This window comes from Pan paniscus, chromosome 18 (genome assembly GCF_029289425.2).
Source record: "Pan paniscus chromosome 18, NHGRI_mPanPan1-v2.0_pri, whole genome shotgun sequence".
Taxonomy (NCBI): domain Eukaryota; kingdom Metazoa; phylum Chordata; class Mammalia; order Primates; family Hominidae; genus Pan; species Pan paniscus.
In genome coordinates, this window is record NC_073267.2 from 96,081,816 (window position 1) to 96,108,669 (window position 26,854).

Sequence of the window (26,854 nt, forward strand, 5' to 3'; positions counted from 1 at the left end):
GCCCCCTGTCTTTGTGTGGTTTCTACCTCTTTTTGTTGATGGAGGTTTCCAAATTGAAAGCAAGCATTGAAAGCATGTTGTGGGGATTTGGGGCATGAGGCTGCAGTGAGCCAAGATCATGCCACCGCACTTCAGCCTGGGCAACAAGAGTAAAACTCCATCTCATTAAATAAATAAATAAAATAAGGGATATAGTATTTACTTTAAAATAAGTGATTTAGTAAAATAAGCAATTTATAGCTAAGGTTATCTTATAATTTATCATCAAAGTGAGACATTTTTCAAGTAAAGGGCCCACTGTGATGAGTGTGCCGGGACCACAGCCGTAATTCAGGAAGGTCCTGAGGAAAGCAGTATTACATTTGCCTCAGTTGAACTCTGTAATATTATTCTATGCTGTCAGGGTGTTTGTAGCATGGAAAATCACTCACTGCATTTGATCTATGGGTGTCCATCATCCAGATATTATTATTGTCCCCGTGGTCCCTACAGAAGCTGCCTCCAGTGTTCTCATAAAGTAGGAGGGTGAATGCAATGCGGAGAACTTGACTCAGAAAATACAGAATAAATTTTCAGTAATTTTGAAAGTAAAAGAGAAATACAGTTTGATGAATACAGACATTTGTTCCATTTTGTTTCGTTGTTCTTGTTATTGAAATGAGAACACCCATAGCAAACCGAGAGCAGGAGTATCTAATGGAAATAGGACATCTTCTCAGGAAGCAATGTCTGTGAGATGGGTAATAAAATTATCCAAAGCAAAGGCATCCTGGAATAGACTAACAGATGGAAGAGCCAAGATCCTACATTAGGTAAATTTCTTACTTCTGGATCAATTCTCTTCGATGCTTAAAATAATTACAGCTCCATAGATAAAATTCAGTCTCCCTCTGAATGTAAAATTCTTTAGGCTCTCATTCTCCTCGCCCTGGATTTCTTGCCCTGAGCCCTTCTTGTGCATTTGAATTTCATTAGCTTTTGCGAAAATATTGCCCCATAGGACCATGATTTCCCTCATTTCAATATAATGGGAAAATGTCACAAATGGCACTGTGGTTTATATTTTTGGAACATCATTTCAGGTGAAGGTCAAGGTGAAAGTTCCAACTTTATCTTGGCAGGCACTTTATAGATAGATGCTCAGGAAATGTTTGCTGAATAAATGGGACAAAGAATGGTTTCTGGGGAAGACCAATGTGATGGGGATTCTCCGCTTGCAACCTACTCTGTAACTTAAGAGCAGTGATTAGGTGATCAGTCGAGGCAGGAGTAGAGCTGTCTGTGGCGCCATCTTCCCAGCCACCTCCCTGTGGAGTCCCCCATCTGTGCCCCACCTCTGGCTCAGCAGTCCCTCCTGCTAAGCTTCAGTCCTTCCTTCTTTCCCTTCTTCATGCCCAGTGGTAGAACCCGCCCCCATATGCCACCTGTAAGGGGCTGAACTGGTCATTGCCATTCATATACCTCACTCACAACTTTGTACATGGTCTTTTGTCCAACTCTCTTCAAATTTCCCAATTTGACTTCACCACCATGCCATTTCTGTCCAGAAGCTAGACAATTCGCTGCTGGCCCTCACCTTGCTCATTGGGCAAAGATTCAAATTTAACTTGTCCAACTCCAAGAAGATCATATGTGCAGTAGAGCTCACAAAAAGCAAAATAGTGTTTGAAATTGGCATCATGTCAGAATCATTGTGCCTGGGTCACATGACCTGCATGGAAGGCTGGGAGGAGGGGCTTCAAATGTTTACTATATTTAAAGTTTGGGTCGGGGGCGGTGGCTCACATCTGTAATCCCAGCACTTTGGGAGGTTGAGGCAGGTGGATCTCTTGAGGTCACGAGTTCGAGACCAGCCTGGCCAACATAGTGAAACCCTGTCTCTACCCAAAATACAAAAATTAGCCAGGCATGGTGGTGGGTGCTTGTAATCCCAGCTACTTGGGAGGCTGAGGCAGGAGAATCACTTGAACTTGGGAGGTGGAGGTTGCAGTGAGCCAAGATCGTGCCATTGCACTCCAGCCTGGGCAATAGAATATAATAATATTCTCAAAAATTAATAATTCTCAAAAAATAAGAATAATACAAATAGTACAAAAAAATAAAGTTTGGAAGGAGAGGCCAACCCACTTCTCAGAGCGAGCAATTGCCTGGAAACTGGAAGACTGGGGCAGTGTCTATTGTGCGCCGTGACCTTGGGCAAATCCCTTGATCTCTTGCATTTTAATTTCCTTGGAAAAAATCTGAGGTGGTTTGGAGACTCCGCTAATAACAATACACGTAAAGACCTTTGCCAAAGCAAGTTCAATCCCATTCTCGGTGCTTTTTTCCGAGGTTATTTTTGTGTGCCAGTGCATGTATGTGACCATATTTGATAAGGTATTTCCTGGAGGTGTTTGCGAAAGTCCATCCAAGCCAGGGGGTCGCTGAACCTCAGGAACTGACCAGCCCCTCCTCCAGCAGAGCGCCGTAGGGGAAAGAGAATTCCACATGGACCCTATTTTTGTACCATTTTCCCTGAAATAGGAAGGCAAGATTCTGTCTCATGTTGCATGCTGGTGGCTTTCCCTCCTGCGAGCACTCCCACCCTCCGAAGGAAGGACTTCCCTTGGCCTCTTGCTTCCTTAGCAGGTTTCCTCAGACCCTTGCTCAGGGGAATGCCGACTCAGCAGGAAGACACCCACGGCCAAGGCCTGCCCCAGGCCCTCGCTATCTGACCGTGGATCCCACTTGAATCCTTTCCATTCCTCTTGAAGGAGCGGAGAGGGCTTTGCCCCATAGAATCATCAGAGATCGGATGGTCTCAGCTTTAGCTCAAGGAAGATGCCCCTCAAATGTGCTTCCTCCAAGCATCTAGGGACCTGATGGGAGGTGGTGCATCCTGCCTGTCCCATGGAGGACCCTTTGATGAGGTGTTTGGCTCATTACCCACCACTTTGGGAAGTTGCAGGGGGCATCAGGGCGGAAGCAAGGGCGTGGGGTCTGCTGTCAAACTTCGGCTCTCCCTTCTGGCTACGGATTGGGGCTTGCTGGGATATCTGGGAAGGGACTGCACGGGTTGCCTGACAAAATAAGGACACCCAGGTACATCTGAATTTCAAGTAATAATAAATGTTTCTTACAATAGCGTGAAACATACTTTTATAAATGTGGTGTGTTGTTTATCTAAAATTCAACTCTACCTGGGCATTCTGTATTTTTATTTGCTGAATCTGACAACTCACACAGTGTCAAAAAACTGGCACACAGTAGGCTCACAGCAAAGCATTTCCTTCACGATGTTTGTCCATTAAATAGATATTTTTTGTGAGCCTACTGGGCACTAGGCCCTGGGGACACAGCAGGGAATACGACAGTATCAGTTTCTTATGGCTGCCCTAACAAATTCCCACAAATCTAGTGGCAGAAACAATACACATTTATTAGTTTACAGTTCTGGAGGTCAGAAGTCCAGCACAGGCCTCACTGGGCTAAAATTAGGGTGTTGACAGGGCTGGTTCCTTCTGGTGGCCCCAAGGCAGCATCTATTCCTTGTCTTTTCGAGAGACTACCACGTTCCTTGGTTTGTAGCCCCTTAATCTTCAAAGTCAGCAGTTGCATTTTGAGTCCTTCTCATGACACCATGACTGGTTCTCTGTTTTGTCTCATTCAGGATCATCTCCCAACTTTAAGGTCAGCTGATTAGCAACCTTCACTCCACCTGCCACCTTAATCCCCCTTTGCCATGGCACCTAGTGGAATCCCAGGTTCCAGGGATTAGGATGCAGATGTCTTGGATGGCATCACCTGCTAGCACAGGTCCCTTTTCCCTCCTCCTGTCCATGCCCAGCCCCTCTCCCAACCCAGAGGAACCAGGCACCAGCTTGGCTTCTGGGCCTGGAGAGAAGTCCTCGAGTGATGGCGATGGTGACACCCATGATAGCAATGAGAGCAGCAGTCACAATGATGGACCACATGGCTCTCTAAGCACAGACACTTCTGTGAGTGTTTCTTTCTTTCACCACCCAGTGATCCTGTGACTTGCTGGGTTCACACAGCCCGAGTGAGTGGGGATGTAATGGTGCATTATCAGGCTCATAATCCCAAGCTTTCCCTCCACACCGCAGTCCACAGGACCACGAGTTTCCTCGGGGCAGGGACCATGCTCATCTTTGTGAGTAGACAGGCTGCTTCAGCCAAGAGCAATGATCTGGACTCAGAGCTCAGGGCCAACTCCTGCTGGATGTATACCCGGGGGACAGGGGATGGGGGGGTTCGTCATCCATCAACCGGGGGTCCATAGCCCACCTTGCCGGGTTGTTGTGAGGATTAAATGAGGTTATCTAAGGGTTTCCTGAGACATTGAGAGCCTCAGCAAACGGGAGTCAGGATTAAGACTCTGCACCCAGTCTTCCCCGTGGGTCTGTGGGGCACGATCCTTGTGGTGTGTGCTGTGCTGTTGGAGGGATTGAGTGCACTGAGCAAAGAACATCCACTCTCCAGCCTGAGTGCTTAATTCCATGCAACAAAGCTTTCTGTGCTCCTACTGTGTGCCAGGCTCTGGGTGAAGTGCTGAGGACTCGAAGATGACTTAGGTTCAAGGCTTTGCCCTTTCATCTATGCAAATTACAGATAAAGTCAGATTGCCTCCAAATAATTTGATAAGGTCATCATTATTATTATAAATAAAAAGAGTAATAACAACTCATATGTTGAGAATTTGTACGTGACAGTCACTATTCTAAGCAATTTTCCTGGACGGCCGCATTTCCTTACAGGGACCCGTGTGGGAGGTACCATTCTTATCCCTGTTTTACAGATAAGCAGGAAATTGTTGCTCTGCATGGTCACCTAGATGGTTCCAGGTCAAATGGCTAGAAAGTAACGGAATCAACATTTGAACCCAAGACCAGGAGTAAAAAGGGCTTGCAACAGGAAACATAATCGGGGGTGCAGTTCCCATGGGACACGAACTCTCTACTGAAGCTGACTATGAGCACAGCCTCCCACCAGGAGATTCCACATTTAGGCACAATTGCAAGAAAAATGTGTCCACGTCCACAAAAGGAGCATCACCAGAGCATTCGGGCAGCACTGTTTGTAACAGCCAATGACCAGAAACTCCTTAAATGCTTTTCAACACTAGGATGGATCAATGAATTATGGGATAGGTATGCAGAGGAATATCATGGAAAAATGAGAATGCACAAATCTTGCCACACACAACAGCAAGGGTGCGTCTCCCTAATATAACACTTACCAAAGGAATCCAGGCACCGAAGGGTATGCCCTGTGTGACGCCCTTTAAACTGCTCACAACCCGGTGCACAGGTCTCCATTTGCAGGGGCGTCAAGCTGGGCTGCAGCTGCTTTCCCCTGCTTGGTCCCAGGTTGGAGTTGGTGGGAAGAGGAAAGTGAGAGGGATCTGGAAGTTGGAAGTGGAGCAGCTGCCACGACCCCCGAGAGTCCTCGTGGCTGTCCTGGGGAGAGACAGGCAAGGAGGTGCTGATTGATGACAACTTGCTCTTGTTCTCCCTGTCTCCTTCCCAACTGCAAGCCTCACTGACCACCAGTGACCCAGGGACCACCAGTCACAGAAGCAGCTATGCCCCGCAGACCCCTCCACTGCCTCCCGTCCCCATTCCCCAGGTGCCAGCCGGCTTTCTGGATTTCCCTGCAAGCTGCACTCACTGATGTTTCTGGAAGCCTCCTTGGGGAGGAACTTGCTTCTGAACCCCCCTAGTTCCTCCCACAATTGCGGAGGGTCTAAATCCCTGTCATAAATCTGTTATTCCACACCACGCGTAGTGGTTCTGCCTCCCTCGTTGGCCGGGGCCTGATAAGCGTTATCAGGAGGTGGGAGTGGCAGCCAGGAGGGGCACGGGAGCCTCTGGGCTGAGGGGCTGGCTCCAGGGCAGGGATGATTTCACAAAAATTCACTAAGCTGCATGCCTGTGATTTGCATACTTGTCTGTATTTTTGTTGTATTTCAACATGCAATCTTTAAAGGGTGTTTTAAAGGGTGTTTTGCTGTCACAGTCACTTTTATCATGATGCATATTAAGTTCCCAAAACAGAGGCAGAAGGCACAGAAAATGGTTTCACTTGATGATTCTGCCAGACTCCTGGGCTGGGATGAGCAGGGCAGGGAACGCCTTATCTTCTGTGAATTCCCAGGGCCTGACTGCCCCTAACCCAGGGTGGGGCTCAGTGAAGGCCACTGTGAGGAGGCTGGGTGCACACAGCGGGGAACCGGTACAGAGGGGGCCTGGGACAGAGGGGGCCTGGGAGGAGGGAGGACGGAGATGGGGAAGGGATGGTTCCCATCTCTTCGGGAGGAGAGCCTTGAGTGGCTTGTCCTTTACATTTTAAGAGTCTCTTATCTCAGAGGACATTGCCCAGAGCAAGGGACGGCACTCACAAACTCATAAACCGCTTTCCCACCAGCTCTTCCAGGGACCCTGAGAAAGACCCTCACTTTGGGATTGAGGGGCGGAGACCAGGGGGATTCTCCGGACTCTGGCTCTCCTGGGTCTGAGTGAAATTTCAGCCTCTGGGGTCTCAGCTTCCTGCTAAGAAAATGGCTTCTGTTTCTTCAACAGTTACTGAAAGAGGATTGCTATGGGTCAGGGGCTGTTCTTTCTCGGCCAAAATGGACAAACCTGTATCTCCCAAGGATCCCTGTCTAGGAAGGAATACAAAATAACTTTATCTGCAAATTACATATATAATTTTTTATATAATTAATATACATATGTTACATTTTATATATAATTAATATGTAATTACATATCTATACATATATTTGCGTACTTTGTATATTTATTTTTTACCACCTTCTCCTCTACTTTCTGTCCAGGCCCTGGTGCCACCCTCTGTCACCTGGGTCATCACAGTAGCCCAGAACGCACCTCCCTGCTAGCACCTGGCCTGCCACTGGTCAGTTCTAACACAGCAGCCAATGTGATTCTTTAACACCTGAGCTGGGTCCCATCTCGGCCCTGCTCTGAACCCTCCAACAGCTTCCAACTCAGCCAGGTGTAATCTGAGGCTCATAACAGGGCCCAAGGCCTCCCCGAGCCAATCCCACCTGCCCCTCCCCCTCGCTCCCTCCACTCCGGCCTCCTGCCTGCCCCTGGATGCCCCCTGCACCTCTGGCCACGGCACCATCTCTGCACTGGCTCCTCTTATCTCTGCAGGAGTGCAGAGATCTGGGGATCCAGTAGTGGCCACCCCTCCCTCCCTTCAGGCCCTACATAAACAGCATCACGCAGCACCCGCACTCTCCAGCCTGTTTCCCTGCCTTATTTTCCTTCGCAGGACTTGACACCGGCAGGCCCAGGGCCTCACGGATTGTGGGTCCTCCCGCACTGAAATGGAAGCTTCCTGAGGACAGGGTCTTTGCTGGCTTCTCCCGCATAGAGACCAGGGCCTGGAATGCACTGTAGCTGCTAAAGAAATATTTGCTGGCCTAATGAATGAATGAATGAATGATTCATCCTTGCCCCGCCCCTTGCTCCCTCCACCCACCCTCCCCGGCCTCTGGGCCAGTGGCTGCCATTTCCGATGAATGTGAATAGATGGTCTCCTGGGAGCCGCCTTTTCCTGCTAGACTTCCAAGGGCCTGTGTTCCCGAGACAAAAGGGCCTCTGGCCCACTTGCCATCCCTCCCAGCACACAGGCTTATGAAGGGCGAACACCCTGGGACCTGGTGACTGTTAAAGCCTTTATCACCCTTTCCTCATAAACCTCTACTCTGAAACCAGCCAACCCCCTCATCTTTGCAAAGCTTTTCAGGGAAGGGTGGACGGCAGTGAGTTGTCTGCAAACTTTGAGTAGGATCTGAGCTCAGGGTCCCTCCCTCCCGGTCTCCTTCTGCTCTGTGCTTTCCCTCTTTCTCTCCCTTCCCTTCCCCTGCCTGTCTCCCACCCCTTTTCATCTTCTGTCTGCTTCCTCCTGTGGGGATAGCAGAACCTATTCCAGGCTCTGCTGGGCTGGAAGCCCTCAGCCTCCATAGGGAGCCTGGGCCCCCAAGCCACAGGGAACAGCAACAGGGGAGTCAGCCTCCTCATCCCCACGCAGAGAGGGCTCAGCCCCTTCATCCCCACACAGAGAGGGTTCGGTCTCCTCATCCCCATGCAGAGAGGGGTCGGCCTCCTCATCCCCATGCAGAGGGGGTTCAACCTCCTCATCCGCACGCAGAGAGGGCTCAGCCCCCTCAGTCCCACGCAGAGAGGGTTCAGCCCCTTGATCCCTACGCAGAGAGGGTTCAGCCCCTTCATCCCCACGCAGAGAGGGTTCAGCCCCTTCATCCCCACCCAGAGAGGGTTCAGCCTCCTCATCCCCACGCAGAGGGGGTTCAGCCTCCTCATCCCCACGCAGAGAGGGCTCAGCCTCCTCATCCCCACGCAGAGGGGGTTCAGCCTCCTCATCCCCACGCAGAGGGGGTTCAGCCTGGGCTGCAGGAAGCAAACCCCTGACCCGCTGCAGGCTGACCCCAGACACTGAAGGTTGTGCCGGCCTTAAGGCCGTGCTGGGAGATTCAGGGGGTGACGCCCGGGGGCTCATTTCCTGAGCTAGGAGATGCAGGGGCGGGGAGTGGGGCACAGCGCTGCCCAGCAGAGGCTAAGCCGCACCTGAGAGGGGAGGAAGCTTCCGCTCTTCTGGCCTCCCGGATCCGCCAGGGCTCCTGCTGCTCCCACTTCCGCCACCCAGGAGGGCCAGGCCGCCGTCTTGAGTTTCCCTCCAGCCTGGCCTAGGGACGACTCTTCTTCAGTGCCGCCTTCTCCACCGATTCCTCGCATATTAAGATTCCAGAAGGTTCTGATCTCTTGGTGCTTCAGTGTAAACGAGTGTGTTTGGGGATAGCTGTGGGAAGTCAGGACTGAGAAAGGAGAAACACTCAGCTCCCCACGCACGTTTGTCCCAGGAAACAATAGCCCTCCTCCCCGCCCACCTGGCCTGTGGGGATCCACTCATTCTTTCACAGATATCCAGGACTGGGTTAGGGAGCCTGGTGGTGGCAGGAGGCCGCCCTCCAGCTCGCTGGCTGCCGTGTGGAAGTCCTTTCTCCTCGGATTCTGATCTAGGGACGGCCCACCAGCTCCTGGCGAGGATGAACTGTGTTCAGTGATGTCAAGCTCGGCACAGTGCCTGTCCACAATGAGCCCAATAATTGTTAGCTATTGTGACGTCGACGGTACCACCCACCTGGATGCCACTCACCTGGACACCATTCACCTGGGTGATGCCCCTCACCTGGACACCATTCACCTGGGTGCCACCACCTGGACACCACTTACCTGGATGCCACTCACCTGAACACCATTCACCTGGGTGATGCCACTCACCTGGACACCATTCACCTGGCTGTCACTCACCTGGGCACCACTCGCCTGGGTGCCACCACCTGGACCCCACTTACCTGGATGTGACTCACTTGGGCACCACTGAACTGGGTGCCACTCACCTGGGTGTTATGCACCTGGACAATGCTAGTCACGTGGATGCCACTCACCTGGGTGTCAGTCACCTGAATGCTACTCACCTGGGTGCCATTTACCTGGATGATGTCACTCACCTGGATGTCACCTAGGTGCCACTTACCTGGATGATATCACTCACCTGGATGCCACTCACCCAGGTGTCACCTGGATAATGCCACTCACCCGAATGCCACTCACCTGGGTGCCACTCACCTGGAAGCTACTCACCTGGATGATGCCACTCACACAGACGCCACTAACCTGAATGTCACTCACCTAGGTGTCACTCACCTGGATGCTACTCACCTGGGTGCCACTCAACTGGGATGTCACTCACCTGGGTGCCACCCACCTGAACACCACTCACCTGGGTGTGTGAGAACAGTGGAAGTTCCTGGAACATAGTTGGCATTCATCCTTCCCAATGCTTGCTCTAGACGAGGAAGCCATGATGTTTGCTCTTCCATTCCCTCCCTCCTCTGAGTCCCCCTCCTCCCCAACCCCCATCTCCTTTCCCCTTACCTCATACACAGCCAGCCCTTACATGGTTATTTCTTCATGTCATCTGCCACCTCTGGGCAGCCAGGCTCCCCCAGACTCAAGCCCTGCAAAGAGAGGGTAGGACCTGAACCACCTCACCTGGCACAGCCCACCTGTCCCAGCATGGGCTTCAGACACCAGACCTCATGGGACCCACAGCTCCCTCTGCCCCTCTGGCATTCAGCCCCCAAGAGGTGGCAGCGCTCCTACTTATACACCAGGTGCCCTTTCCCACATGCCAATGGGCAGTGCTTGGAACCGCTCAGCAGGGAGGCTGCTGGCTGCCCCCAGTCTTCCAAGCCTCCAGACATTCTTCCTGAGCTTGCCCAGGTGGGTTTTGGGTGGGAGTCCATTCATTCATTCATTTAATGATGACAAATATTCTCTACTATAATGAGGAGAGTGAAAATACACAGCTGAGGACAAACAGACAAAAACAAAAAAACCCAAAATAGTTGCTCTGGAGAGTGGCACTGGGCATGGGGAGGAGTAAAGCAGGAAGCCGGTGTTTTCATTTTCTTCCCAACTTTTATTTTAGGTTCAGAGGGTGCATGTGCAGGTTTGTTATGTGGGTGAAGTGCATGTCGCAGGGGGCTGGTGTGCGATTATTTCTTCACCCAGGTAATCAGCATAGTACCTGCTAGGCAGTGTGTCCATCCTCACCCTCCTCCTACCCTCCACCCTTGAGGAGGCCCAGTGTCTGTTGTTCCCCTCTGTGGGTCCATATGTTCTCATCATTAACTCCCGCTTATACGTGAGAACATGCTGTATTTAATTTTCCGTTCCTGTGTTACTTTGCTGAGGCTGATGGCCTCCACCTGCACCCATGTTGCAGCAAAGGACATGATCTTATTCTTGTTATGGTGGCATAGTATTCCACGGTGTGTGTATACCACATTTTCTTTAGTCTACTGTCAATAGGCATTTAGGTTGATTCCACGTCTTTGTTATTGTCAATAGTGCCACGATGAACACACACATGCATGTGTGTCTATTCCCGTCTATACCCAGTGAAGGAATTGCTGGTTCACATGGAAGTTCTAAGTTCTCTGAGAAATCTCCAAACTGCTTTCCATAGCGACTGCACTAATTTACATTCCCATCGACAGTGCGTTTTCCATGAAAGGCTGTTGAGGATTATTTGATCTTTCTTAACCACGTGCATTTATTAGATCAGGAAAAAGAATAGTACAGATGGGATTACGCCACTCCCCACTGAGTCCCCTCCAATGACCCTGGGGCTCCCAGAGCAGATCTCCAGTCCTCCTTGTGGACTCTGAGCCATGCTGGCCTGACCCCACCTCCTTCTCCAGCCTCTGCTGCAGCCACACTCCACTTGAAGGCCTGCCACAGGGACTTCAAATATGCTGTTCCCTCCCAGGTGCTCTTTTCCCAGCTATCACTGTAGGCAGCTCCTCACGTTCAGATCTCAGATTAAACTTCATCAGACCTTCCAATTCTAATGATCTGTTTGTGTGGTTATTTGACCATTTACCCAGTAGACTCTAAGCTTCCGGAGGGCAGGGCCATGTCTGCTCACCCATGGGTGAATACCTGCCCCCAGCACTGCCCTGGCTCATGTGGAGTCTCTGCATTTTTTTGGACATAACAAACAACGTAGTAGTGATCTAGCCCCTGGGACAAGACGTTTAGAAGCCTCTCTCCCATGGAGCCCTGGTGCCTTCCCATCAGCCAAGATGTCGGCACAATCACTGTCCTGTTTCTTAGGCCTCACCAGGGAGGCCTCTGCGCAGTGATGTGGGATCAGGGAACTTGGCCTGAGCATAGGCTTGAACAGATGTGAGGGAAAGGGAGAAAAAGTGTCTCCCGCAAAACATCTCCCTAATATCCTGACACAGGGGCTTAAATTCCACCATAAAAATTACTCCTCGGGACTCTGGAAAGGCACCCGTGGAAGACAAATGAGATTGAAGGAGATAATGCCTGTGGCAGTGAAATACACGGCGGGATAAAAAAAACACGGTCTCGAATGTTCTTGCAGTGGAGTGGTGGTTTCGCCCCATCCATCTGGTATCATGGCAGACCTGGTTTCTGTGGGGCTCCTACCTGCCCCCAGGCTGGGTTCTCCCATTCGGGAGAGCGGCGCGCCCCTCGTCCTCACCACCAGGGGGCGCAGGGGAGCCCCATCTCAGCACCTGCAGAGTGCACAGGTTGGGGGCACAAGCTCAGCTCCCACTTGGGTTTCATCCCCAACACCTGGAAAACTTAAGGAAACTTTAAACACACACACACACACACACACACACACACACACACACACACACACACACACACACACACACACACACACACACACCTGCAGATTCTTTAACCCCCGTCCCAGAGAATCTGGTATGGAGTGGACCCTGGGAATTTAGTGGTTGTGTTGGTTTTTTAGACAAGTGCCTTGATTGCAACTGATGTAGCCAGGTCCGTGAACCGTGCGTGAGTTCACTACAAACCGACTTTGCCCTAAAACCGCACAAAGGAAATTAGCCACAGTCATCCCTGATCATGAGGGGAATGACAACAAAGGAAAAAGGAACCTAGATGAGTCATTCTTTTCTCTAATTTTCCACTGGCCATGCCCCCAAGTTCCCCGGCCACTGTGGACACACAGGGAGGGCGGGCGCCAGGACGGAGCCAGGGCTTAGTTGTCCTGCTGTGATGAGAACAGGCAATGTGAGGTTAACAAAGGTAAAGAGGCTGGAGGGAAAGAAGTCGTTAGTGCTGTCTGTGGATGCCCAAGACCCACATTTTAATTTTTTCACTTTTTCTGTGCTGGTTTCTTACCTCAGGTGCAGATGGCCAACAAACTGCAGCCCTCGGCTGCTGGTGCACCATTTTCGTCCCTGGCCCGACGGAGCCCCTCTCTCGTTTTATTTCTCCAGCCCCCTCCTGAGGGTTTCCTACTCCCATTCCTTCTCTGCCTGTGGGCAACCGTTCCAACGGGGCTAAAGGGTGTTCTTAGTGTGGAAACAATTTGCATAAATGGTCTTGTGTTAGATATTTTGTTGTATTTTTCTCCCCTCCCCACCCCACCCCTCAGCAAGGTATTAAGACACACCCACTGTATTGGGTCCATATGCACTGTCCCTAGCTGGCACCCCTCACTCCATGGGGGCCGCCCCATGCTGTACTGTCCACTGTCCCAGTGGTAAGCTCCTCAGCTCTCACCATCATAAACGACACCATGAGGGACATGGAGGCACATGTCCCTTATGGATGTGTGAGAATTCCACTAGCTGCTCACCCAGGATGGGATGGAACTGGGCTGTAGGGTGTGTTAATCTGATTAACTACAACTAGTCAGACTTTTATGCCCTAATTGTAAGAGAAAAGATTAGTTTAGTAAATGCAAGTATCCCATGACGCAAATGCTTTTGGGCCCCAAAGGGCAGCACAGAGCCTTCAAAACTGGACACAATCCCTTCTGACTATTCCTCTCTGTGCATGTGGGAAATAGAGAGCACCGTTCTTGTCCTTCACACTTTAGTTTCTGCTCAAATATCTAAAATCAAGGTGAAGAAACCCTCTCTGTGAGCAAATATGGAAGAGGATTTGGGGATCCCCAGGGGGTGAGCTGGAACCACGGCATCGGTCTCATCTGGGAGTTTGCTAGAAATCCACAGCCCAGACCCCGATCAATCAGAAACTGCAGAGGTGGGGCCCGGAAGTCCATATTTGAACAAGTCTCTGGGGGACTCTCAGACATGCTGAAGTTTGGCGATAAATAAGGTCAAGCCTAGTTGATATCTATGTAGGAGATATACATCAGGGGTGTCCTCTTTTGGCTTCTCTGGCTGGGTCACATTGAAAGGAGAAGAATTGTCTTGGGCCATACCTAAAATACACTAACACTCACCATAGCTGATGAGCTAAAAAAAGAAAATGACAAAAAATTTCATAATGTTTTAAGAAAGTTTAGGAATTTCTGTTGGGCCACATTCAAAGCTCTCCTTGGCCACATGTGGCCCTAGAGCCTTGGGTTGGACAAGCTTGATATAGGTGGATCAATAGATACAGATTGACTGATTGAATGAAGCTGGTTTTGGCAAATCGTAGAACACAGAAGCACAAGCTTGGAATTCCCCTCAGAGAGCATTTGGTGGTCTGACCCCCAGAATCTTCCTGGAAAAGAAGCCAGGAGCACTTAGCAGATGGGACTGAGGTACCAGCCGTCTGCTTCAAGCAGAAGATCTCAACTGTTTTCTATTTTACAAAGGACACATCTTGGGAAGGTTTCCTTAGAAAATAAGGTCCCAGGATGAGATGAGCTGAAAACTCCTAACCCATTCCAGTCTCTCCTCATTTTCCAGACAAGGAAACTAAAGCCCAGAGAGACAAACTGCTTCCCTGAAGGTCACACAGGTATTCCTGGCAGAGGCAGGCAGACTGAGTTCATCTGGATCCAGGGCTTCCTGTGTGCGCTGCACCAGCCCTACGTGAGTATAAGAAGGTTCTGGATGGGCTCTCGGAGCCTTCGAGACAATCCCATGCCGGGCAGCCCAATTTGAGCTCCGCAAGGACCCGGAGCGAGCTTGCTGGGGTCTGCTCAGTCCTCCCCACTTTGCAGCCCACCCCCCCATCAGAAACACGGAAAGCCAAGCTGGCACACAGCTGGCGGCTTCAGGTTCCCGGCCAAGTTCATTTTGACATTACAAGACAAAAAGCACAAGCATGTTCCGATGGGACTGGCCGTTACTGCGGTGCCATTCAACAGGGTTTACGATTTTCCTGGAGCCTCTCGGCCGGGTGATGCCAGAGAGTAAGCCAGAAAAAGAAAATTCCTAGGTGACGTAAATGCAGTCACGACGCTTGCGAGGGGCATGCACTTTTCCTGCCCCGGGAAGGGGTGGGGTGCGGGGAACGGAGCCATTTTAGATCCAAATAGAGAAAGAGAAAATGAAAAAACAACAACAAAAAAAACCCCTGTGCTGTGTATTCATTTCATTGCATAAGATCCTTGTTCACTCACTGGCTTTGTTTTCCAACCAAATGCCTTTGACTTAATAAATGCTCTGGGCAATTAGCAGACAGGGGGTCCCCCATGAAATCATCAGAGCTGAGATCACTCGAGAGGGTATCAGACAGTCAGGACATTAATTGCATTATTTTATTTCCAGATAAAAGTTATTTTGGTGGAGCCAGGCTTGCCAGAGAAGAAGCTGATAAGATCAGATGCCGTCTCTCACTGCCAGATATCCTATTAGGGGTCTCAGCAGACAGGGGATTGGGTGACAGTCCAGATCTGCATGGACAGCAGGGGTTTGTTTCAGGCCAGAGGAAAAGCCCAGGGTGCCTGAGGAGTTCCCTTATGCCATGGAGAAGCAAAGTGGGCTATGCAGGCCCTCTGGGGGCTTTAGATAAAGCAAGTACGCTTCTGATGGCCCCAGCCACAGCAATGGCTTTCACAGGAAAGAAAAAAAAATTCTCTTCTCTTTCTTTTTCAAGAGAGGGACTCTTGGTTCCTTAGTAAACATAGATGCTGGACTCGGTGCGCAGCCTAAGGTCTCTCTCTCTTGGCAGTGGCCCAAAACGCTCTCCCAAGCAAAAGGGAAAAGAAGACAGAGGGGGGTTGGGGATTGTGTCAGGTAGTGAGCTGTTTCCTGGAGAAGCCTGCGTCTGGTTCCAGAGGGAAGTGAGTTTCTAAGAGAAGGCATCTGTAGGAATTTTGCCCATCAGCCGTGACACCAGCACTGCTGTTGGAGGGATGAACAGCTCATGACAAAGTCCTGTCTCCTCTCTCCCCTTCCCCGTGTCTGTGCAATATCATTAGAACTGGCAGACCCTTATTAAAAACAGTTGGCCACTGAGAGGCTATATCCTGTGTGAGACAGAAGCCCAGATGGTAGGTGGTCTTACTTTTGGGGTGGGGTGTTCCAGATGGTAACAGCCTCGAGGGCGGGAGGACCATGCCGCCTCTTTCTTGGCGTCCGTACGTGGTTCCTGCCTCCTTCCCTTTGGCAGGTGTGTGGGAAGGATTGAGTGTGAAGGGATGCTCACAAGCACTGAGAAGATGGCCTGGCTCTTGTGAAATGACAGAGGTGGCCTGGGAGGTGCCCCGGACCATGGATTTAATGTGCAACACATGGTTCAGTCGGTCCCAATGTTGGGACTGTAGAGAACGTACCAGAAGCCTCACAGATACTCAAGGAGTCGTGATTATTAGGACTGGGCTGAGTTAGCTCTATCTAGTACTTTGTACTTTTAAAGACCTAGTCAACCAATATTACAATATAAACGGGATCACATGGACTAACTTTCTACTTCAAACAACTCCAGAGGCATCCTGCTGTGGATAACAGAAGCTGATTCTCTTTCTCTCTCCGCCTCCTCCTCGTCTTCCACCTCCCTCATAAAGCATCCCCCAGCACTGACAGGGTACCGCCATAATGATGGTTATATTGAACTATGTGAGTGCCTACTCTTTGCTAACCAAACTAAATTATTAGTTGCATCATTTCATCTCAACTTCACACAGTTATTATATTTTTTCCTTTTCCTTTTATTATGGCAAAGTCTAGTTAATGTAAACCTTGCCATTTTCACTTTTTTAAAGTGAATATTTCAGTGGCATTGGGTCCATTCGCATTATCGCACCACCATGGCCACCGTCCAATTTCAAAACTGTTTCCATCCTGCAGAACTGGCACTTAGTACTCATTACACGACCCCCTCCTGCAGCCACGCTGGGAGCTGACCCTCTCCACCCATGCTTCATGCACTCAGGCGCTCATCCAGGGATCATCCTGTACCTCAGACTCCGCCAAGAACTGTCCAGCCCCAGGGCCTTTGCAAGCACTGGTCGCACTGCCTGGGATGCCCTCTCCCAGCTCACCACGTGGCTGGCTCTTTCCCATTCATTGGCCTCAGCCCAGTGGCCTCCTTCTCGTCAGAGAGGCCGCCCCTGCCTGCCCTGGCTGGCCGGCCCCTCCCCCACAATGACTCTATGACATCATCATGTTCCTTCTCCTCGGAGCCCTCAGACCCTCTGAAATCCTCTGGTCTGTGTTTTGTTTCCTCCGTCTCTATCTCTCTCCCCACTAGAAGGCAGGTCTCAGGAGGGCAAGGACCCGGCCTGTCCAGCTCCCAGCCGTAGCCCCAGGGCTGGGTGTGCAGTAGATACTCACCAAGCCTTCTTTCCTCCCACCAGCCTTTCCTCCACAAGGGGAGACAGGACTTGGGGGTGTTTTTGGGGGTCAAAACAACACAAAGGAAAGAGACGCTGAAGTGGGTGAGCTGGCCTCGCACTGCACTTCCTGCTGGAGTTCAAAGTCAGCCCTGCCCCTGGAACTGCCATGGCCAGTTTAGATTGTTCCAGAATCCCGCTGCAGGCTGTTCAAAAGGCTCCCAGCTGCTATCAGGAAATAGCTCAGGAAGGTCCCTGTTAAACACCACCCCCATCCCCGTAACCCTGAGCAGCCCCCCGCCACCTGCTATTTTCTATCTCTGAGAATTAGCTGACATTAGGCAAGTCATGTCTGTGGAATAATACAATGTTTGTCCTTTTATGAGTGGTTTGTTTCACTCAGCACCATATCCTCAAGGCTCACTCATGTCATAGCAGGTGTCAGAACTTCCTTCCTTTTTAAGGCCGAATAATATTCCACTGTATGGATGGACCATGTTTTGTTTATCCATTCTCCTGTCAATGAACATTTTCGTTGCTCTCAGCATTTGGCTGTTAGGAATAGCGCTCTGAGGACATTTGTGCACACGTGTTTGCATGGATTTAATTGTTTTTCCTTTTCTTGCCTGTTCTTGGGTGTCGTGGTCAAGAAGCCACTGCCGAGTCCAACATTGTGAAGCTTTCCCCCTATGTTTTCTTCTAAGAGTTTTGTAGTTTTTTTACATTTAGTTATTATGGTAATGCCTTTGATCCTTTTTGAGTTAATTTTTTGTATCTGGTGTAAGAGAAGGGCTCAACTTCATTCTTCTGCGTGCGGTATTCAGTTTTCCAAATACCATTTTTTGAAAAGACTTCCCTTTCCCCACTGAAGGGTCTTGGCTCAAGACACTTGAATGTCAAATAAGTCAACGGGCTTCTTTCTGGACTCTGTGTTCTGTCCCATTGGTCTGTCTGTCTGTATGTAGGTCAGGACCACAGTGTTTTAATTGTCATAATTTTCTAGTAACTTTTGAAATCAGAAAGTGTATGACTTCCAACTTCCTGGTTTGTATTTTTACATTTTATATTTTGTCGCCATTTTACAGATGAGACAAAAGAAGCTCAGAGAGGGGAACTGACTTTCGAGGTCACAGAACAAGCAAGGGTGGGACAGGATTTGAACCCAGGCTTGTTTGACCCCAGTCCCTTTCAACAAACATTTCTGTCTCAGCTTGGATCACAGAGCAAGAAAGTTACAGCCCTTCCCAGCCCCCTTCCTGTCCTGCTGAAGAATTCAGCTGGGGTGGCAGCCTCGACACATCTCAAAGGCTCTGATACGGTTTGGCTGTGTCCCCACCCAAATTTCACCTTGAATTGTAATAATCCCAGCATGTCAAGGGCAGGGCCAAGTGGAGATCATTGAATCATGGAGGTGGTTTCCCCCATGCTGTTCTCGTGGTAGTGAGTAAGTCTCACGTGATTTGATGGTTTTATAAATGGGAATTCCCTGTCACAAGCTCTCCTGCCTGCCACCATGTAAGACCTGCCTTTGCCTCTCCTTTGTCTTCTGCCATGAGTGTGAGGCCTCCCCAGCCATGTGGAACTGTGAGTCCATTACACCTCCTTCTTTCTAAATTCCCCATTCTCAGGTATGTCTTTATTAGTAGCCTGAGAACAGGTGAGGCTCACTGGACTAGCTGGTGGGGGAGGAGAAAGCAGCCCATGTTCCCTCTCTCAAGCAGGACCATTTTGTTTTCCTCAGTTTCCCTCTTCCACTTCCACTTGGGGACCCCCAAAGCCATGGCCAGAGAGAGGGAGCTTGGGGTCCCAGTGCCTGGTACAAACTCACTCTGCCCCTCACTGCCCTTGGGGTCCCCACTCTGTGGGGTCAGGGACCGGGGTCCACAAGGAACTGCTTGTTGCCATCTTCCCACCCCCCCCCACCCCAAAGGGGCTTGAGCATGTTCCCAGGCTCGCTTTCCCCACTGAAGGAGGGGTGGCTGTGTGAGTCCTTCCACTTCATGACCCTCTCTGTTTCCTTATATGTTCAGCAAAGGCTTGACTGAAGTCACGGGTCTCATCATTCCTTTCCTAAGCTTTCTTCAAACAGCATGGTACGTGGATGAGGACACACGTGCTCTGTAGAAGGTGGGGTCACAAAGCCCTGCCAACCGACGTTTCCTGCCTTCTGCCTCTAAGGTGCAACCCTGAAAGCACCTCTGGAACCTTTGGGGCTCAGGGAGCACAGCCTGGAAGCAGGGGGATACTCCCCAGGGCTGCAGTCCACCTCGGAAGCTGCTCACCACAGGTGTCTGCTTACACTTCGATTCAGATCACATAAGATAAACATGCAGCTCTTCGGCTTCTGAGCCACCCTTCAAGAGCACAGCCACTCGTGGCTAATGGCTGCTGACTGGAACCCTGGATGGCCCAATCTGGAACTTTTCATCACCCCAGAGCATCCTGTGCAGTGCTTCTCCCGAGGAGCCCTGCAGGCAGTGACCTCCAGCTCCGAGCCTGATCCCACATGAGCGGGAAGAAGACAGCCCAGGGAGGCTGACCACAGCCACAAGCTCATTTCTCATGGGAAACCACAAATGGGAGATGCCAAGAAATTAGAATAGAGGATGCTCCAGAGCAGACGCTCCTGTTTACAGGTACCTGGTTCTATACAGTCACGCATGAAAGGAAAATGGTGATATCTAAGAAACAGAGGAACCCATGGGCTCAACCAGTGAGGTGGTAAGGAGCTCTAGGATGGGGGTGTCACAGAGGTCTCACATGTTTAGGTGGGTGGAGAGTTTCAGAGCATGACTGGTTGATAATAACTGGTAGGCACTGTTGGCGGACGGCAACCATGCCAGGCATATAGCAGGGTGCTGCGTCTTCTCTAATTCTCACTGCGGCCAATGAGTTTAGAGATTTTCACTCCCATTTTAGAGATCAGCTGAGACACAGAAAGGCCAAGCAGCTTCCTCAGTCAGAAAAGGGGCAGAGCCAGGGTTCACCCCCTCGCAGAGCCATGCACCAGTTCTGCAGAGCCCAGGACGGGGTGAGGCCAGTCGTGAGGGACCGAGAAAGGCCTAAAGAAAGAGGAGGACAGAAAAAGGGCCCGTGTTGGACAGAGAAGGAGCGATTATTGAGGCCTGAAGGTCAGGCTCATGGAAGGCACTGGCCTGTGGTCCGCAGTGGCATTGAGAGCATGTGTTGGTCCTTCCACCACCATGTATAGCTGGTGCCCTTGGAGATTCCATCTGCTTTCCTATGGGGTCTGTGAGGCTGGACTTCGGGAGCCCATTTCATGGACCTGAACACTGAGTATCAGAGGGAAGGGTTTGCCAGGGGTCAGCGTCTGTATCCTCTCTCCCCACGCTACATCTGAGATTCACCCAGAGGGGGCCTTGGGGAAACACCCAGTTGTTGAGAGCAGCAGATCTGAGACTTCGGCTTGCATGAGGGTTCCCTGGAGGGTCTGTGACAGGGCCGGGGTGGGGCTGAGAATATGCATTTCTAACACACAAACTCCTTTCATCCTGCAGAGCTGAAACTCAGTACTCATTAAACAACTCCCTCCTGCAGCCACGCTGGGAGCTGACACTCTCCACACATGTTTCATGCACCCAGGCGCTCATCCAGGGATCATCCTGTACCTCAAATACCCCCAAGAACTGTCCTGCCCCAGGACCTTTGCACATGCTGGACCCACTACCTGTGATGCCGTCTTCTGGCTCACCACGTGGCTGGCTCCGTCTCATTCATTGGTCTCAGCCCAGTGGCCTCCTCATCAGGGGGGCTGTCCCTGCCTGCCCTGGCTGGCCCACCCCCTCCCCCACAATGACTCTGTGATGTCACTGTGTTCCTTCTAGGAGCCCTCAGGGCTCTGGAATCCTCTGGTCTGCACCCAGGTGCCACTGCTGCTGCTGCTGGTCCAGATACCACCTTCTGAGAACCACTGGTTTAAGGAACACGCCCCTCCCTGCTCATTCAGTTGAGGCCTCTCCTCAAGAAGATATCTTTGCATTTGTTGTTTTTGTGTTGCTTTGTTTTGTGTTGCCGTAAAGATGTGAGATGCTGCTCCTGGGACTCCAGGCTGATTTCTGACACCAGCATGTCTGCATTTTTGCAGAAGACCAGAGAATTCTGGGGTACGAAGCTATGAGGTTTTGGGGTTTCTCTGAGGCAGTGGTGGGAGGAAGACCTCTCCCCTGAGCCCTGTCTCCTCAGCCAACCAGGAAGCTCAGAATTCCACAGCCTCCCTGACTCCCACCTCAGCAGGCACCAAGATTGCTGTAATTCGGCACTTGCAGGTCTTGCAGGAGTTCAACTGATCCTGGATCTCGCTCCTTTTGACCTGGAGTATTTTGTAGGCTCTCTCTTATCGACAAGCTATGTATTCCAGGGAAACTCTCTGCTCTCTCCCTGGTCCATGCTGAAAATGCCGTTGAGGGCTTTGCATCATTTCACTGTTCCCAGACTGTCTACATTTAAAAGTTTCTCCAAAGATTTTCCTTCGTAAACCATCATCAGAAGCACATCAAAAACCCTGAGCACTCTCCCCTCTGCCCCGCTCCCTGTTAGCTGATTTTATAACCCTCCTCCTCAGTGTAAACAGAGCTGATCACTTTATACCCTTTGTATATTGTTTCTTAATATGAATGAAGTGAAACAGCTAACCAGTAGTCATTCAAATTATTGCCTAACATAAACTGACAAGGAGCGTTGAAGTGTTTAGCCTCAGAAACTGTGAACGTGGTCACAACTTAGTAATTAACTCACATTTACTTAACCCCAACATTCATTTTGTTATTATTATTATTTTTAATCAAGGAAACAAGGTTCATTCTGTGGGATAAGGATTGGATCTGATCTGCGGCCATTTATTTTCTACGCAACCTATCCCTGCCCTCACTGCCAATGCTGCCTCAGTCAGCTTCCCAGGGACAAATGTGAAATCAAGCCCACCAGCTCCAAGACAAACACAATCTCAGGGAATGGGCCCCAAAGCCACGATGGGCAGGGATTGCTCCCAGACAAGGGAATGCTTTCAAAAGAAACAGAGAGTTTTTACCTTTTTGCCAACAATTCTGTGGGCAACATTTGTTTTCTATTTTCCTTTTTTCTCCCACTAAATCACTTTTATAAACTCCTCAAAAGTTTCAGTTTATTCAGTGACAATTAGTTTATGGCATTTCTGAAGTGGATTTAGATTCGAGTGATAAAATTACAAGCCAAAATTGCAACCATAATGGAAAATCCTGGTTCATGTTTGGCCTTTGAGACCACAACTGAGAGATTACGGGTGGACGCCAGCGAGCAGAGGGCAGCAGTCACTGAGCGTTCCCTTCCCCATGGAGCAGGGTCCCAATCTGCCACCTCCTGGGGTGTTGGCGGGACAGGAGGCATGGACGTGGCAGAACACGTGGCAGGACAGGTGGAAGAAGAACACAGGCTGGTTGGCAGGTTCACATCTTCTCGCCCCGAGACATGTTCTTTCTGTCCTCAATTTCAGAACCAGCACTTTCCTGAATTCCAGGCCAGCTGATTGCATCTCAGTTTCTTAGTGTTTAACGGAGACCTTCCTGAGCTATTTCCTGATAGCAGCTGGGAGCCTTTTGAACAGCCTGCAGCGGGATTCTGGAACAATCTAAACTGGCCATGGCAGTTCCAGGGGCAGGGCTGACTTTGAACTCCAGCAGGAAGTGCAGTGCGAGGCCAGCTCACCCACTTCAGCGTCTCTTTCCTTTGGGTCGTTTAGACCCCAACAACACCCCCAAGTCCTGTCGCCCCTGCGGGAAGGAGAGGCTGGTGGGAGGAAAGAAGCCTTGTTGAGCATCTACTGCATGTCCCGCCCTGGGGCTATGGCTGGGAGCTGGACAGGCCGGGTCCTTGCCCTCCTGAGACCTGCCTTCTAGTGAGGAGAGAGATAGAGACAGAGGAAACAAAACACAGACCAGAGGATTTCAGAGGGTCTGAGGGCTCCGAGGAGAAGGAACATGATGATATCATAGAGTCATTGTGGGGGAGGGGCCGGCCAGCCAGGGTAGGCAGGGGCGGCCTCTCTGACGAGAAGGAGGCCACTGGGCTGAGGCCAAAGAATGAGAAAGAGCCAGCCACGTGGTGAGCCGGGAGAGGGCATCCCAGGCAGTGCGACCAGCGCTTGCAAAGGCCCTGGGGCTGGACAGTTCTTGGCGGAGTCTGAGGTACAGGATGATCCCTGGATGAGCGCCTGAGGGCACGAAGCATGGGTGGAGAGGGTCAGCTCCCAGCGTGGCTGCAGGAGGCATCCTCTTCCTTTATCCCCTCTCCGCCTGCCCCCCGTTACTCCTCCTTCCTCCCCCTGCCACATGGCAGGTCCCTGACCATCTCAGCTTCATCCTCTTCTCATTCCACAAGCTCTCCCCAAAAGACCCCATTCCTCCCCACCTTCAACGATCTCTGGCAGGGAGGAGGGGGAACTGAGAGGCTACTTTCTGACCCAGGACCCTGAGCCTGTGTACAGAGAGAGCATGAGCTGGGTGAGCTGCTTGCCAAGGAGTGGTATCTGCCCTCATCAGTGGACACAAAAAGCCCCAGGGGTTACGTGGCCATGGCTGCCCTCATGGCTGCACCGGGAGGATGACCGTGTTCCCACTCTCAGTCCTGCCGAGGTGCCTGACACCCCTGCACCCCGGAGCTGGGGGGTCTAAGAACTTGTAAAAAGTGTACAAGTGCCAGATGCTCGTTGTGCACAAATCTAAATGCAGAAAAGCACTGAAAGAAGAATCCAGAAAACCACACTTCCCATTTTTATATGGGAGCAAACAAAGGCAGATCCCAAGCTCTTTCTCTTCCCTAGATCAATACAGACAGACAGACAGGTGGATAGATAGATAGATAGATAGATAGATAGATATAGATCATTGAAAGACAAACAGAGATGGATGATAGATACATGCTTACAGATGCACACACACACGCTAAATGGTATAAAAATGGAATCACTCTGTAGGCTGTTTTACCACCTACTTTACTAAATTAATGAGTTACTGAGTATAATTTAATTTTATATACTAATTTGAAACTGTGTCATTAGGTTTTTAAGTCTATGGCATCACTTTCGCTTGTATTTTTCTATTGATTTCTTTTCTTTTTTTTTCTTTTTTGAGACAGAGTCTCACTCTCACCCAGGCTGGAGTACCGTGGCACGATCTTGGCTCATTGCAACCACCACCTCCCGGGTTCAAGTGATTATCCTGCCTCAGTCTCCCAAATAGCTGGGATTACAGGTGCCCACCACCATGCCTGGCTAATTTTTTGTATTTTTACTAGAGATGGGTTTTCACCATGTTGTCCGGGCTGGTCTCGAACTCCTGGCCTCAAGTGATCCACCCGCCTTGGCCTTCCACAGTGCTGGGATTACAGGAGGGAGCCACCGTGCCCAGCCCTATTGATTTGGAAATTGTAAGGAGAGTCATGCTCTCTATGAATTCACACAGTAGGGGGGTGAGTCAAGTGAGCGGGGAGGTACACTTGGCATCACTCATCCCCAGCTGCACCCTGCTTGCTCAACAGTGCCTGTGTGTCCTGCCTTGCCTACTGTTTTATTCATACGGAAAGACACCCGCATGGTATTTATTTGACCAGAAATGGTGTCACATCACGCATGTATTTCCTGCAACTTCCTTTTTCCCTTGCCGAATCCTGCATGAACATCTTTTCTGTCAGCTCATGTAGATCTTCCCAGCCTTTTGCATGATTCCCAAACCATTCTTACTCCCTAAGAATTCGCCTCCACAAACCTCTTATGAGAACACCAGCCAGTGGCTGAGGGCCCTTCCTAGTACAGTGTAACCTCGTCTTAACTGGATTCCAGCTGCAAGGACCCTGTTTCCAAATAAAGTCACATTCACGGAGATTTGGGGTTGGGGGACACAGTTAAATCCCTAGCAGCATCTGAGTTTGGGGTTCTTCCAGGAGCAGACAAGAATTCAAGCACAAGTCATTTATTTGGGAGGTGCAGGGGACACCCCAGGGGACTGGGGTGTGAGCACAGAGGTGAAGGCAGCCCCGCACGCAGTGTTCTTCATGTGGCTGCCCCACTGGGTGGTGAGAGCTCCCTTCTGCAGGGAAATGGGAAAATGGTGCAAAGCCCATGCCTTGGAATTCTCTGCCCAAGGGGTAAGGGAGCAGGAGTGCTCGCAGGCCACCTCCCGAGAGCTGTATGCTCCTCTCCGCAAGAGGCCTGCGAATTATATGGTCCTCACGGCATGAGGCCTGCCGCACTGGGTGTTGGCACAGCAGCCTGGTGTGGTTTGGGGAAAAGCCCTCAAGCCCAGACGTGCAAATCACGGTCACTGGAAATGGGCCAGAGCCTGGCACTCAATGAATAGCCAGGCACCAGCAACATCAGCCTCCTGATAGAAATGCAGAGTCCCAGGCCCCACCCCAGACCTGCAGAATCAGAATCCACATTTCAGTGACATCTCCATCCTGGGTGTGCGTGTGGCAGCTTGAGAAGCACTGAGCCGGCATCCACTGGGAAGGCCAAGTAAGGGGTGGGGACACGGTAGGTACACTCACAGCTGGCATTCTAGCCAGACCTCCAGGCCCCCAGTACTCCCCACCCAACTACTCTCCTTCAGATGCAGTGGCCAGGAAAGCCCTCCAGCAGGACAGAGTCAGGATGGCACTAACCCACCAGGAAGGCAGACTTCGTGGTTGAAAGGATTGCCCGGTAAAGAACAAAGAAGGATGAGACTAAAGCAAGGTAGTCCGTGGCTCCCCAGAGTCAGAGGCAGGAGCACTGGGGGCCCAGAGCACACAGGCCAGAGCGGACCAGGGTTCTGGTTGCATCATGGTCAGGACCCTGCACATAGCAGGGCCACTGGTTCAGAGTCAGCAGCGGCCAGCCTTCTTGAAGAACAGCTGCTCATTTCTGCACTCACCACAGCTTTCTGGAGGTCTCCCAGCCCTGCTGATAGAGAAACAACAGGCTTGTTTCCTGTTCAGTCCCAACAGGCATGCACAGTCCCAAGAGAGACCTGTCCTGGAGCCAGTGACCGCAAGGAGCCAAGGAACAGCCCTGCTCATCTTGTCTCCTCCCAGCTTCTACCTTGACCATGATTCCATTCCTACCCACTGTCCAAGTGATCAGTCAGGCTACACGCTCTGCCAGGAACTGGGGAGCAATTGAAGTTTATTGAGCAGGGGAGGCACTCTGAGGAAAGTGCTCTAGGCTGCAAGAGTTGGCAACCAGGATGGTTGGGAGTGGGAGACAGCAGAGCACAATCATAGAACTGCTTGTCTGGGAAAGCGTCCCATCATTTTCTGTAAGTATTCCTCAAGCCCTGGCTTAGGAAAACAGGCAGAAAGATCTCCCTCTAGCCACATGAAATGCCAGGCATCTCTTAAAGCCCAGGGCAATTTTCCATTGAAAAGCAAGCTGGCCTTTAATGACAGGAAAAATAGCTCAGTTTATCATGTTCCATCCGTATCATGTTACATTATCAGGTCACAACTCCACTTCTCAAATAGCGTGTGCCTACGCATTCTGTGTGTCAGGGGCTGCCCTCTCGAGGAATGCTGGACAAGACATAGTCCCTTCCCCCACAGAGCTCACAGTCTAGAGAAGGATCTGGACAAGTCCCCAGGCACACACAAGGCAGGTAATTAAGGAAATCATGAGGACAGGGAGCTATGGGCACACCGAGGACTGGAGGGCTCCAGCCCAGACTGAAAGGATCGGGGAAGGCAACATTCAAGT

General features: G+C 50.8%; 1 protein-coding gene across 19 annotated transcripts in view; it reads right to left on the reverse strand.

Moving 5' to 3' along the window:
• Nucleotides 1–20,965, reverse strand: part of LOC100967801 (uncharacterized) — a 28,603-nt gene extending 7,638 nt beyond the window's left edge. Inside the window, exons 1-8 of one of the 19 annotated variants that reach the window (XR_008621299.1) lie at nt 16,760–16,944; nt 9,984–10,066; nt 8,933–9,894; nt 8,613–8,844; nt 7,280–7,447; nt 5,237–5,456; nt 4,285–4,593; nt 3,396–3,728 (exon numbers count right to left, since the gene is read on the reverse strand). Coding sequence is in view for 16 of the 19 variants with exons in the window: in XM_055099249.1 (XP_054955224.1) it covers nt 4,574–4,593; nt 5,237–5,456; nt 6,455–6,548; nt 7,254–7,447; nt 8,613–8,844; nt 8,933–8,955 (783 nt within the window). In the remaining 3 variants the exon portion in view is untranslated. Of the gene's footprint in view, nt 1–3,393; nt 4,594–4,631; nt 4,851–5,236; nt 5,457–6,454; nt 6,549–7,253; nt 7,448–8,612; nt 8,845–8,932; nt 9,895–9,983; nt 10,067–12,794; nt 12,968–16,759; nt 16,948–20,821 lie in introns of those variants that run through there. The other 18 variants (XM_055099249.1, XM_055099251.1, XM_055099258.1 and 15 more) reach the window with 18 other exon arrangements.
• Between the last annotated feature and the right edge of the window lie 5,889 nt (nt 20,966–26,854).